Genomic DNA, 14,702 nt, shown 5'->3' on the forward strand with positions numbered 1-14,702 from the left:
ACTTAATGTTGGAACCCTCAACAGCAGTGATTTATTACTACATTTCTGGCGACGAGGACAAGGAGCTGAGCCAGGGTCAGTTAGGTGCTTTCCCCCCTGGATATGTGATGCTTGTGCGGAGCTTTGAATCGAAAAGAGAGACTCACCAGTTGATGATTGAAGATCACTGGACAGCAGACCAATTGGCAATCCAGGTGGAAATCATCGAGGTGTTCCCTTGGGGGGACGTGCGATTCCCGATTCCGGAACATAAAAGGGAGTCGGGTGTGAGGCCTCAGAGAAGGTGAGCCGGTGCCGTGTGGAAAAGAGGAACGCTCCCTCCTCGTATAAGGTCTGACTGGCGACGGTGGATCTGGTAACCAGTGTCCCTTGGCGGTATCCCGCGGTGGTGGAAGTAGCGTTTCAGGAAGCAGCGGGAGGTATAGCCGGGACAGTTGGTTGGGACGCGACAGTGAAGAAGTGTCCGGTAGCGGGAAACGGATCAGTCACCACTGTGAAAGAAGACGCTGAGGGAAAGCGGGTGAGGTGTTATACCTGCTGTTGTTGCTGTGGAAGAATATTGCCGGATGGTCAGTGCAGCGTGGTTCAGGCACGGTCTTCTTTCGATGTCAGTTGGGCTCCGACAGTAGCTGGGTTTTCTACCACTCCCGACCTGGTGACAAACGTGAGACAGCCCTCTACCAGAAGGGTTATTGATGGGAAGCCAAGGCTGAGCTGAGAAGCCGTCCCAACTAGGGAAGCAGTCGGCTAGATAACACATCCCGGAGGAAGTTGAGGTACGACATCTTGAGGTGGGTGTCTTTCACTAGAGGAACATATGAGACGACAGTCCTAAGGTGAAATTCTGCGAGTAGTTTACGAATCTCCTTGAAATGAGAGGTTACTTAATAATTCAAATAATTTTCTGCATAACGTAGGAAGGACTAGTGCGTGAAACATTGGATGAAAGAATTACCCTGTTGGTAGTACAGTGACTTTTTGGCAGAATTCAAGTGGTGTGCACTTATGAAATTGATCTGGAGGAGAAGTGGAGTGAGGCTGATTTTAAAGTTTGACAGGCGCGAGTGTCAGTTACCACAGCTTTTAAGCTGAGCAGGTGCCACATCGCACTGCCACCTTGTGGGCCATACTCATCAACGCACGCTCATTTCTATCCGGGATCGTCGAGCTTAAGTGACATTGTGAGGAGCGTGGAGTGTAACACAGCGTGCTGTAATCTTATGAAACTGAACGGCAGCAGTGAACTGAGCTGTGTAAGGAAATATCAGAGGAACAGAGAGAGTTTAGCAAGCTTTCGTTCCAGTTAGTGAAGATTAAAGGTGGCAGCATGTTTAGCTGTATAAATTAACTGAGGTGATCTAGGAAGGGAGATAACCCCTGTGGCCACGAGTGAAACGGAACAGTGTTGTAATTCTATGAAATGGTACGGCAGCAGTGAACTGAGCTGTGTGAGGAAAAATCGGAGGAACAGCACTGAACTGAGCTGTGTGAGGAAATATCAGAGGAACAGAGAGTGTAGCGAGCTTTCGTTCCAGTTATTGAAGATTAACTGTGGCAGCACGTCTAGCTGGATAAATCAACTGAGGTGATCAAGGAAGGGAGTTAACCCTGGTGGCCACGCGTGAAACGGAACGGAGGCAGCGCTGGGAAGCGGTGTGAGAAGATTGCAAAGGGGCAGGGAGTGCAAGGAACCCCTGTTGCGGAGTCATTACAGATTTTAGGCAGCACGCCTGGGGAGGGACACGTGACCTCTTTGTATCTGTGTCAGTGGATTTACAAGGGCCTTAAACCTACAAACGGCACGAGCAAGACATATTTAGTGATTTCAGGGAGCCAAGAAGGATAACAGTAGGTGGTGTAGGAATGTTTCCTTCACATTTAGAACACTAGTGCCCACAGCCTGCGCATTACTTTCAATCTGCTCGGGGCGACAGAGAACTCTACAAAGCGCACGTGTACCGCCACCTTTCTGGCGAGGTGGATATCACATCTTCACGTGAATTCCTGGAGATAGCGGTGCATTCAACATGGAGTGGGGCCTAAGGTATAATTTTCCGCCACCAGTGCTGTCTATGGAGGTGGATGAAATAAACACCACAGAATGGAGTGAGTGGAAAGAGTACATAACAGTCGTCGAGGAAGAGGAAGTGTCCCTTATACCGGAGGAAAAGGCTGAAGTATTACTTCACAGCTTAGGTACTGAAGGACGGAAAAAGTACAACGAAATGGGAAAAGTATTCACGAAAGGGTCAGTCAGAAATGTGAATGAAGACATCGTGAGTGCGTGGGAGGAATATAAAAAACAAGCCTCGTTGGTAAAGGTGCAAAAGGAAGAAGTGAGCAAGGAAAGAATGGTTAGCCAAGAGAAAGATAATACTAGAAAAATAAACCCGGAGTGTACCATCCTCATAGGTGGAGTAGGGACGGATATGATCTTAGTTTCAGGATCACGCTATGAGTTGGTAAACAAGAGCGAATGGAATAGAGACTTTGCTAAAAAAAAGAATGGAGATGATTTCAAAGAGGCCAACATATCCCTAAAAATGTACACAGGGGAGGACATCAACGCTATAGGTTACAAAGTAATGGATTTAATGCACAAGGGAAATAATACTTGGAGTACCAGATATATAACGAAAAGAGGATCCACCAGGTCAGGGTGGAAGGATCTAAAGAAATTGGAAACATCAAGTTATGGAAGAAGAAAAGAACACGAGAGTGTGCTGGCACAGATCCAAGGCATGCAGGGAACAAACAGTGAAGCATGGGAGACTCGTGCGTTGACATCAAAGGATTTGGGTGTTATTGAAGGAGCTGCAAGTAATAAAGAGTATGGAAAAGAAGTTAAGAAACATGTGAAAAAAAACAGTGAAGGAAAAAGTGAAGGAAAAAGAGAATTCGAAAGAAAGGGAGAAAGCATAATTATTACAGCTAAGGAGAGGCAGAGGATAAAATGTAAGAGTAACCAATTCAATCACAAAGGGAAGTGGAGAAGAACCACATCGTCTGAGCCCAAGACCAAAATGATGGAGGAATATGAAGACAAACATGAACAGGAAAGAGATACAGATCTCCACAGACTGGGGCGAGAGGAAGCTCTTAAAGGGAGAGCGACCGGCATGGATGCAACCAGGGGCGAAACATGGATCGCTCGCACGTTCCCGTCAAAAGGACCGGTAGTTTTTCAGGAAGCTGCAAACAATAAAGGACGAGGGAAAAAAATAGCAAAGGACAAAATAAGGAAAAAACTTGAAATGTACCAAAGTTGGGTGGACGAAAGAGAATTACGTAAGAAATGCGAGAGAAAAGCCAGAGGAAGTGAAGTTGTGAAAAACGGAGAATTCGAGAGAAAGGAAGAGCGCATAGTAAACGCAAGAAATGAGCTAGAAAAAATGAAATGTAGGAGTAACCTCTTTAATCGCAGGGAGACGAGGCAAAGTACCACACCGGTTGAGTTCAGGACTGAAACAAGGGAAGAATATGTGGACTATGGTGGGCAGAAAAGAGAAAGGGACTTAAGTTTGTCGGAGGATAAGGGTGAGGAGAAAGCCAAATACTTTCAAAGGCCTTACAGAGGTAAGATGGAGAGTGAGAGTGGGGAAATGCTGAAAATGTCAAAAGGTCTCCCACTAAGAGGCCTGTCAGGGAAGAAGGGTACACTCGATAATTATTGGAGCATGCAGGAGTGTCATGGCCCAAGAAACACTACGGAGTTCTTCCAGGGGCATCAAGGAAGGGAGCAGAATGACAGACTAAGGTCAGCAGAGACTGATGCTAATGTTCCGGAGCTGTTGCAATGGAGTTCGATAAAAGTCTGGATTCTGCTTACGGCCAAGGTAAGGAGGGTAGAAGAGGGACCAGACCAGTCATCGAAGACGACATTGAGAGAGAGTCTTATCTTGTCAGAGGGAGCAGGCGGGGTATGTCCGGGCCCCAGCTACTGCCCAAGGAAGAAAACAGCGTTACCGCCTATACACCCTCCCCGAGGGGTATGGAAAGACTAGTTGAAGAGTGCTCAACTCCAGGTGGGAATAAACTGTATAACTTGTTCACACTTAGAGGACCCTAAGGGAAAAAGTTAGGTTGCACTCTTTCCTGCCCTTTACCCATGCCTTGAGACTTATCATGCAGTTGATAGAAACGCTTTGGCGGGGTGGCAGGAGTGGACTTCTAAGGATCGGCATAACCGGCTACACTTATTGTAGCACCCAGGGTGTTCATCCGTTGGGAGAAAGGCCAGGACTCCTTACGGATCCTATAGGACTTAAGGAACCTAATGCTCATGACTACTTCTTGTCAGTTCTACACTGAGGTTAACGTGATGGTTTTATAGTTTCATGTTTAATGTGTTCCTTGATGTAGCCCCAGCTTTCATGTTCTCTCTCTCTCACTTCTTTTCTTGTCCCCATGTTCCCTCTCCTCTCATCCCTTTCTTCCCACTCTCGTTTCCACCCCCCCCCCCTTCTCCCCGCCTGGGGCGCCGCTTTCCCCTTTCCTTCTGTTCTCCTTAGAGGGGAAGGTGTGTTGTAACCTCCCTATTTCTCCCTACCACCCCTCTCCCCTCTCCCCTCCTGGTACAGTCCGCTCTGCCTCTGCGAGTGCGTGTTAGAATGTTCGTTGTGAGAGACTGCCGCCAAGCTGGGAGCACCTGTTATACTTATGACAAATAAACTTAATGTTGGAACCCTCAACAGCAGTGATTTATTACTACATTATCCTCTGCAGTGATACTGAAAACACAGTTACTGGAGCCCAGTTAGTCACTGCATGATTGCCTTCCACTGTTTATGGTGCTGTCATTGCCGCTTTACTCTTGTTATCTGTGGGGAATTGTGTGATGAGCAGTCAACATGGCATGTTGCTGGACTGTCATGATATAAAGCAGCTTTCGGTTTTGCTCTGTGTATTGGTCGTGGATTGATGCAATCAAATGTATTGGTTCTAATGCCAAACGAATTATATTGCTAAGTGTACTAAGACTGTTTTTCTTTTTTTTTCTATATCCTCATTTGCCACCTTGCCCCCCATAACTTCTATCTTGGTCCACCACTGGGCTGTTTTATCTCATAAGCTGGTTTAGAGTAATGGGGCATAGACAACACATATTCTTGAGTCTGGCCTTCCTCTGAACTACCCCTCTTGACCACCTGACCCAACATGTGTGTCCTCCACCATCTCTTTATCGTCCTGAAGAGAATCCATATACCAGCGAGACAGGCATGGGCTTAATCATCGGACTTTAACATAAAAGTAATTCAACCAAAGCATAACAAAGGGTACCCAAAATCCTCTATTTCTCTTAGAACGGTCTAACATATCAAGCTTAGCCATGTACCTCATAGCTAAAATCCAATCCATTAAACTAGGACTAAGTGGTGAGACCCATAGTTTACATATCTCTCGACGTGCTAGCAACATAGCATAAAAAATGAGTCTAACATTGTTATTCAAAAATCTGTTTTCTAAATCATATCTCCCCGTAACAATTAATTCAGGGCTTACCTCAATGCGTTGGTTCAGAGATTTAGAGAGAGAATTACTTACATCAATCCAGAATTGCTTGATTTTTGGGCAGGACACAAACATATGCAAATCATCCACATTTGGAGCTTTACATTTTGGACATCCAACAATTCCTCCATCTTTAAATTTAGAAAGTCTATACGGAGACCAATATGCCCTGTGAATGGTAAATAAAAGGTTTCGCCTTAGGTTTGCAGGTTTAACAATACTATATAGCATGAACATAGTTACTTGCCATTGGTTTTCTGTCGCGATCCTTGGCAAGCTATCCATCCACAGGGTCTCTGGCAGAACTAATGGTCCATCTTCCATTTCCAGTATTTGCCAATACCAGAAAGCTACTTCCTTCTTAAAGATCCCTGTCTCCAACTTTAGCTCAAAGTCATTTTCAGTTCCGATCTCTGTTTCCAACTGGTTTACCCAGCTTTGGATCTGTAGATATTTATATTTTGAAAAAACTGGACCCCACATTTGCTGGCAAAAACCCCATGAAATAAGTTTGCCATCTTGGAACAAATCTTTCCACCTTTGCAAAGCAGGTTCCTTTTTCAGATGTAGAGCTAGCGCGTCTTTTGTCAAGGATGGAGCACCAGGAGACTCCCATATTGGGGCCATATAGCTAAAATAGGGCAATTTAGATATTTTTCTAATTTTATGCCATATCTCAGCCAAGTCTCTCAAAGTCTTAAGTCTCACCTTTTTAAAAAATTTAGGGTCTGCAAACTTATACAAAAAACCAAAATCATGATATCCTGACCTTTTCAGCAATATTCCAAACAGTTCGCCAGTCTGAGAACTAAGGAGGGTACCCAACAACATCCTACAATTTTTTAAGCAAAAAGCCCATGCATAAATTTGTATATCTGGGACCGCCAACCCTCCTTTATTTACTCTCCTCCTTATTTTCTTCCATGAGATTCGAGAGGCCTTTGACGCCCAAATAAATGAAGTTATCGTGCTCTGTAACTTAACCAGCCATTCCTTTTTAAAACCCAACGGGATAGTCTCGAACCAAAAAGTAATTTTAGGTACAATCACCATTTTTACAAGATTGGATCGTCCATATATTGAAAGAGGTAAATTCATCCATCCTTTTAGGGTATCAACAACTTCTTTTTTCACCCTATCAAAGTTAGTTTTTGCCAAATCTTCAATTTTTTGTGTAATCCTAACCCCAAGATATCTCATTTCTGCTGTGGTTTTTACCCCTCCTGTGTTAAGATTCCAGGTCATTATTTCAGTCTTGTCTTGGTTTAACTGGTAACCAGAGATCTTACCAAAATCCTTTGTTATCTTAACTAGATTTTCCAAAGAACCAACCAAATTTGAAGAATAAACAATAATATCATCTGCATATAATCCAAGTTTCTTTGACCAGTCCATCACAACAAAAGGGGGTATCTCTTCTGAGGCTCTAATTTTACAGGCAAGAGGCTCTATATATAAATTAAAAAGCAAGGGTGATAAAGGGCATCCTTGTCGGGTGCCCCGCATTACTCTAATAGGGAGTGTGAGAGTCCCATTAACCAAAACTCGCGATGTTGGTGCACAATACAAAGCAAAAATAGATTGCGTGAATTTGTCTCCTAGGTTGAGATAATGCAGAAGTGATTTTAAGTATGCAAAGTTAACTTGATCAAAGGCCTTGGCAGCGTCTAACTCGATCATTGCCAAGGGGTATTCATAATTGGAAGCTAAATCTATCATTCCTATCAATAAGTAAGTAAGTTCGTTCAGGTATCTCAGCTTGATAAAACCCCTTTGATCTTCATGGATCAGTTTATGAATAATTTTACCGAGTCTGTCCGCTAGGATTTTAGAGAAGAATTTATAATCACAATTTAAGAGTGAAATAGGCCTGTAAGCATCCAAACTCTTTGGAGATTTCCCTGATTTAAGTATCAAAATAATAGTTGCCTCGTTCCATGATGTTGGAATTGTTACCTCCCCTCTAAAAAATTTATTATACAAATGACATAATGTGGGAACAAATATGTTTCCTAAAGCTTTGTATACTTCTGCTGGGAGGCCATCTGGCCCAGGGGCTTTCCCCCTTTTACTTTCCTTGATCACTTTCATCACCTCTTTTTCAGTGATTTCTTTATTTAACTCCAACATATCATCCACTGCAAGTGATTTCACTAAGGGTAGACAACTCTCAATCTCAACTTTATTTGGATAGAGATCCTCTGTATACACATTCACAAAATAATCATGAAACGCTTCTACAATTTGTTTCCTTTCCGTTAGAACTTGACCTGTGCCCGATTTCTTAATCTCTTTAATTTGATTACGTATGACGTCTTTCTTGGCTTTCCACGCTAATAACTTGCCACATCCCTCTCCATATGAAAAGTGTGCCAACTGGCTAGCTTCCCATCTTTCTTTAACTCTTTGAGCGAGTACTGCCGTAAGTTGAATCTTTAAATCTAAAAGCTTATTCTTAACTGACTCTTCTGAAATGTTACCACCCTGGGCAGCTCGACTAGATTCACAATTTCGAATCTCTTTTTCTAAATTGGTAACTAAGCTATGATACAGTCTTCGCTTCTTCGCACCCTGAGCTCCCATTCTCCCTCTCATAAACGCTTTGCAAGTTTCCCATACTGTATCCTCCTTAGCTGAACCCACGTTCGCCTCTAAAAAAACTTGTATCTCCTCTTTAAGAGCTTCTAGATATTCCTCATCTGCTGAAATTGTTCGGTCTAATCTCCAGACAGAACTCATTTCTTCTAATTCTAAACTTAAGTTTAGACTCACTGCAGAGTGATCTGATAGATGTGCCCCTATATGTTCTACACTTGTAACCCGCTCTTTCAACCTAGTGTCCACCAAAAAAAAATCTATCCGTGAACTATGCTTATATTTTTTATTATAAAAAGTAAATCCTGATTGCTGTGCAGCTTTAAATCTCCAAATATCACAAAGCCCTTGCTGTGCCATAACTGACCTTACCTTTGCTGTCATTTTGCTATTTACTATTGCCCTATCATTACCAGTTCTATCCAGCTTGCGATCTAATACTGTATTGAAGTCTCCAGCCATAATAATTTTACCTGAAAATTCCAACAACTCCACTTCAATTTTTTCTAAGACTGTTTTTCGTTGGATTTCTTAAAAAATGCTTACACCAATTTTCACCAAATCACAAAAAACCTGCAAAAGCACATGGAGACTGTGCCAGTCGATTGTGGGTCTCAATTGTATATGCGTGCTTTTGCATTAAAAAAAAAAACAAAAAAAACTAATGAGCATAATAGGGAAAAGTTTTTATTGGTTTGCATAGTTGATCATTATTCCATGATAGTAATCATTACTGTAACTCTTCACTTGCAGGCAGAAGCTGCAGTAAACGAAGAGGCCATTGAATTTTTCAGTCAGCTGCACATAGATAAATGACGGGTAAGAGATGCAGCTTAAGCATTCACATATTTCAGTTTAGGATCGATTTGTGTTAAGCATAGATCAAAGTGTGAGAAAGTACTATATTTGTTACCAGCTATTGCGTATGGGTTGGTAACGGCATTATCCTGGGAGGACTGTTGGGCAAAACCTATTACCAGAGAAACGTTCACTTGCGAACCCAGAGCAAGTAGCTTCAAAGAGCACCAAGTACAATTGTAGCAAATAGTGATGCTTTGAAAGAAATATCAGAACTGTAAAAATGTGCCTAAAACACAGGGGAGCTGAATATGGGTAATAATACAAGTAGCAGACCCTCATTCCCACTAGGTTCTGATCATTCCAAATTCTGGTCTTTTTCAAGTGCAACTTTGAAATCATCCCAGGTAAACATTGTAGTGGATTACTGGACAACAGTCTATTGGTGCAGGAATGTTTTGTTTTCAAGGCTCTCTATTCAAGCTGCCTTGATGTGATTTTGAAAAGAGGTCTTGAAGACCAGTTTGTAGGTGTTAGTTGCATCTAATTACGGTAGTGGAATTTTTTGGGTTAATGAAAGCTGCATCGGGTTTTTCGCACTTTCATGTTGCCAGTTCATCTATGAACTACGTGTGTGCAAAACTGCACAGTCTGGGGACTTGCAACATCCCAATTCTTTTTTAAACTTATGAGCATTACAAAGAGAGAAGGATTTGAATTTTAAATAAAAGGCTTTGCAGAAACATTACAGAAACGTTTCAACAAGGTCCTACACTAGGTAAATGCTGGAAATGCAAAAGAAGACTGTCATTGCAGACTGCATGCTAAAGTTTCCTTAAGCTTGACAGTGAACGGGTCAAAGTCTGGAAACTTGGTAGACATTTTTACCCAACCCTAAGCCAAACCACCTTTCTGGAAATCATCTTCTCCTGCTGCACATTCTTCTACAATTTACTGTATTACAGGTGTGCCCTATATAGCTCTTGTAGATAGGGGTCCATTCTACAATTTCAAGATCAAAACCATCTTCTATGCAGTTGAGCTCCATTTAGATCCATTCCACATATACCTAACCTACCAATCTGACAGTGATCATGTTCTTCCAGACGTAGTCTGAACAGACATGCTCTCCAGTACATACTTTACTTTACTTTGCTTATGCTGCATGCCCTGCTTTCAACCTCCAATCATATTAAGACTGATCCATTTCTGGTATGCATAGATTGGCTCAAAATCAATATTTGATTTGCTAAATGGATTCAACTTTTTTGTGTGCTTGCTAAAACAAGAGTTGGCAAACCCAGGAGGTCCAGTGTGTACCAGCTTCGATTGATGGTCTGATGTCTCCAGTGGAAATATACATTCATCCAGTCATAACACAGTGACATTGAAATGATCCTTGTGCAGGACAAATTCAATGTAGAGGAGAGCCATTGAATCAGGAGCAGGCAAGTGATGCAATACAAAAGTGTTGTTTTCCAACAGATGGCTGAAGGCGAGAGCTAAAAGAAAAAAAAACGAATTGACACCTAGTATCTTTGCCTAATTAGTTTTTCTGGGAGTTATCTATAAAGACATTAGAAAATGTGCATTTCAGTTATTTGCCTGTAATGTACCTGTACCCGGTTTTGGCTAGGTATTGTTCTTTCTCTGTTGTCATATTCCATGCTGGACACATTGTTCAACTCTAATCTGCATCCTTAACTGGGTGGACCAGGTTTAGACTGGGACAATGCAGCCTTTCAGGTGACTATGTTCATCAGAGTGCAGGCTCAAATTCGAAGCGGCAGTCTAAACAGCTCATCCGTTTGAAGCTGCCGGTCTGCCTTTTACTTTGAGCTGGAGACCCAGCCTTAGTTTGAAGTCTAAACTTAGACTTCATGTCTAAACTTAGGGCCTTTTTACCAATAGGACGGTCCACAGGTTCGCCATACTCGCGGTGGCAGTCCGACCACCGCTACCACTGCGGGCTCGCCCGTACGGTTTTGAGTGTGGCGGTTGGACTTCCACAGGACTGCCGTGTCTGCCGGGATCCAGTGGTGCAGCATTCAGGAGCAGTAATATGCTGGTGGTGCCGCTGCAGCTCCGACTAGCATATTATGAGTTGGATGTCCAGTGTCCATTTTATGACGGTGAGCCCACCGTGAAAAGGATGATGGAAAGCCCCCCTGCCGCTCCTGGGTTTGGGGGTGCATGTAGGGGTGCACAACTGGAATTGCACACCTGTTCCTGCATGGTGTGGCATGCACAGCATGGTGCATGCCACACAGTGCAGGAATGTGCAGTCTGCTCTCTAATGGCGATGGTCTGCATGTTCGACTCGCCTATGAGCATAACAGACCAGCACCGCACCCCCGCCCACCCGTCATGGATTATACTCTTAATCGGCGGTTGGTTGTACTACGGGTATGGCGGTCCTCCTGTCCGTGCAGCAGTGGCAGTCCGACAGTAGGTCTGCCAAACTTAATGAGGCTCTTAGACTTCAGGTCTAAGTTTATCTTTGTAAATTGGGCCCACAGCGCTTAGAAACAAAGCGTGGTTTAAAACACTGTACAAGTTATAATTTGAGTTGTTATTGATTTTAGAGCTTTTTATTTTATTCAAATATTACTTATTATGGTACTTGTTGGTATTTCCCGCAGGGGTCTCTCATATTGGGCTACATGGGGCTGAAGCCAAATGTTCTAACTTTCCATGTAACATGTACATCCAGTTTTTCTAAATCATTTACACAGTTAGTAATCCTGAAAAAACTTCCATGGTTCTTGAGTCGTCTACCAATATATTATTCGCCTACTTGCAGGAGCTTACCAATGAGGAAGCTGGAGACTTTCGCAATGGCCTGGTTCGGCTGAAAGAGTACAAAGGTCTGGGGGAAGGTCATTCACATGACATTAGACTGACGTGAATTACTCTGCCTCCGCTCTATGGCTTTTCAGAGGCACTGACATAGGGGAAATCCAGCAGTTTCTGCAAATTGCAGTACATCCCTACTACTAAAATAGTCTATGATTCACCCACTTTTTAATGGTATCACTCCTGAAATGATAGCCACTGAAAGAGATGTCACTTAAGAGACATTCAGCGCAGACCAGTCTTCAACATGAGCCAGACATTTCATGTTACCAGAGGCAGCCATGAGACTGTCCTAGGCATTGTCACAGTAGTGCACCACCACGGTTCCCAGCCATGATCTAAAGCAAGAATTAAAATGTTTTTAAATGAAATGCAAGCTTTTCGGTGTCACTAAAAGAGAGGGGGCTCCCATAGAAGATGGGGCCCTGGGCCAGAGTCCACTTTGCCTTAAAACGTCTGTAATAAAACATAGGTTCAAAGTATTCCCTGATTAGCAATGCGCCATGCTCTCCAGCCAATGAGGAAACATCCCATTGTGATAACGTCGGCACAAAACCTGCACAGGCACAATCCATATTATAGAAGATGCCCCACAAGCATCTGCCGAGCAATTAATAGCACCAAAGTTCCCCGGGACTAGCAGAAGCGCCGCGGGTGCAAATCCCCTTTGCACCCCTGTGGCACTTTTTGTGATATGGTCCTTGTTAGTTCAAATGGAGCACAGTTTTTCTGCTCTGTGTTTTCTTTATTGATAAATTTGATTACTTAAAAAGCTCACACTTATACCATGTTTTTTCTCTTTCTTTCCAAAGGGTATTTAACAGGAGTCTTCAGCATCAGATACATCCTGGCATCATACACCTGCAGCTGTCACTGAATATTACATGATCCCGATAAAGAATATGTGAATCAATTCAACCTTAATCCGACATAGCAGTTCAACAGCAGATGTCTTAGCTGTTGATAGAGCGCCATGTTATTCGGAAATTTGTAGGGGTGCATCATATTTAGAGGAATGTATTAACGTGTGATTATTAGAATTGCAATACTAAAGCGGCATATATTAGTGCGAATAGAAATGTAACCATGTCATTTATGAAGAGCAATGTAGTGTTTAGTTGAAAATGTGCTTTAGGTGATGCATAATGAATTAGTTCACGTATAAAGTGATGCCTTAGGATTAAACGTGCACCATATTAAGTTGAATGTGTTGAATTGCTTATTCATGTAACGAAATATAATGCATTAGATGAATATGAATGTAATGCTTATAGTGTAATTTTAGAAATGTATGTTTAGATGTGTAAAGGCCTGATTGCATATAAGTCAAGGAGAGGCCTATGTGTGACTTTGTTATCAGAATATTGTAGGCCTGAAATGTATTTTCCTTGGGAAGGCTCCTTTTCTTAGTCTAATGTAGACAGCAGAATTGTGTGCGTGCAAGGTCAATTTGTTCACATGCTTTCTGTTGCAGGTGCAAGGACACTTCAGCGGTTTTTGGACAGTCAAAGTTTCTATGAAAAAATTTGAGAAGGAAGACATGTCTGAAGGGGTGTGTGGAGGGCTTGTACCAATGTTTTGTGATTTTGTATTAGGGATAGTGCCCCAAGGGAAGAGAGAGGAGAAGGTTGAGAGAGGAGATGAGGACAAGTGGGGAAGTTAGAAGGAGCATCTTAAAACGAGCTCTGTAGCTTAGGCTACTTACCTATGCAAAGTGAGTGTTCTTTTGAGGAAGTCTTCACTACTGACACCTTTTTCTCTCTTGCTTGGGAATGATGCAAAGGAGGGATGTCACTTTAGCGACAGTGTAGGGACAGATTACTTTGTTTTCGTTTCTAGGTTAATGAATACTAAGATAGAAGTTGGAGCGACTATTGTATGCCTAATGCTTTTGGAACTTACAATCCACCTTATTCTGAGTTCGATGAGACTCGTGCGTAGGATTATATTTGTATTAGTGCCCATTTATTTTCTTAACCTCTTGCTGAGGTGCTTGCATGTCCAGTTATTCTTGGCTTTGTAATAAACCCTTAAAACCTAATGGTAGTCAGTGGTCCTTTGAACCTAAATTGATTGGACAGTTGAAGATTGAATTTGGAAATGGTTTCTCCCCTTTACACTTCTCAGCAGATAAAAAGATCAAGTGAATTGTGGATTCTTAGGATTGGTCAGTGGAGACAAAAGACATGATAAGAATCCAGCGTTATCACTGTTGTGCTAGTTTAAGGACGTCAACTTTGTTTCTCTAGTCGCAGCCGCTTCTCTAGATCTCGTTAAGTTAAATGATGTATGAGTCCTTGAAGTCAAGATTGTGCCTTTAGCATAAACTATTGTTTGTTTTTGGTTGATGACAGCACTTTCACACTAGTTTTAAAACTTTTTCTGGAAGTATGTTGTTAAGAAGTTGCTCATTTAAACTGTGTCCCTAACCCCAATACTACAGAAATGTATTTATACACTAGTTTTAATAGGAAGGCGTGATTAAAAGTTTGATGGTATATCCGCTTTTGGAATGCGATAAATGTGAACAATTGCCTGGAGGGTGAACATCCTGCATGTACTGCCAGTAAAAGGCTTTTGGTAAATGCATGGAGAGGAACCCAGGAAACTGGTAGTTATTGGTTTCACTGCATGCTTTGACCTGTTTCTGCCGTCACAACTTATTCAGATGGTCAGCCCCACCACAACAGGTAATGCTGCTGCAGAGTTATATTCCTTGATTTTGCCTCATAATCCCAATGTTCACCAGAGTGTTTAATATTTCCTGAAGCACATTCTGGGGAAAAGATACATATATTCGACATTTAAAAAAAATAAAACACTGAAAGCTGGAGTGAATGTAGAAATAGTCACTTACTAGACACTACGCAGTATTTATAAAGCCTTCCTCATTAAAAGGCTACATTTCACAGCAATATTCAAGCGTGTTCAATGTGAATTTG

General features: G+C 42.3%; 1 protein-coding gene across 4 annotated transcripts in view; it reads left to right on the forward strand.

Moving 5' to 3' along the window:
* Positions 1–13,801, forward strand: part of LOC147690253 (60 kDa lysophospholipase-like) — a 520,410-nt gene extending 506,609 nt beyond the window's left edge. For 2 of the 4 annotated variants that reach the window (XM_086937888.1, XM_086937887.1), the window contains 2 exons: positions 8,860–8,925; positions 12,573–13,801. In XM_086937888.1, coding sequence (XP_086794014.1) covers positions 8,860–8,922 — 63 coding nt within the window. In that variant the 3' untranslated portion in view covers positions 8,923–8,925; positions 12,573–13,801. The remainder of the gene's footprint in view (positions 1–8,859; positions 8,926–12,572) is intronic. The other 2 variants (XM_086937890.1, XM_086937889.1) reach the window with 1 other exon arrangement.
* The last annotated feature ends 901 nt before the right edge of the window (positions 13,802–14,702 follow it).

Source organism: Lissotriton vulgaris, chromosome 9 (assembly GCF_964263255.1).
Source record: "Lissotriton vulgaris chromosome 9, aLisVul1.2, whole genome shotgun sequence".
In the NCBI taxonomy this organism is placed as follows: domain Eukaryota; kingdom Metazoa; phylum Chordata; class Amphibia; order Caudata; family Salamandridae; genus Lissotriton; species Lissotriton vulgaris.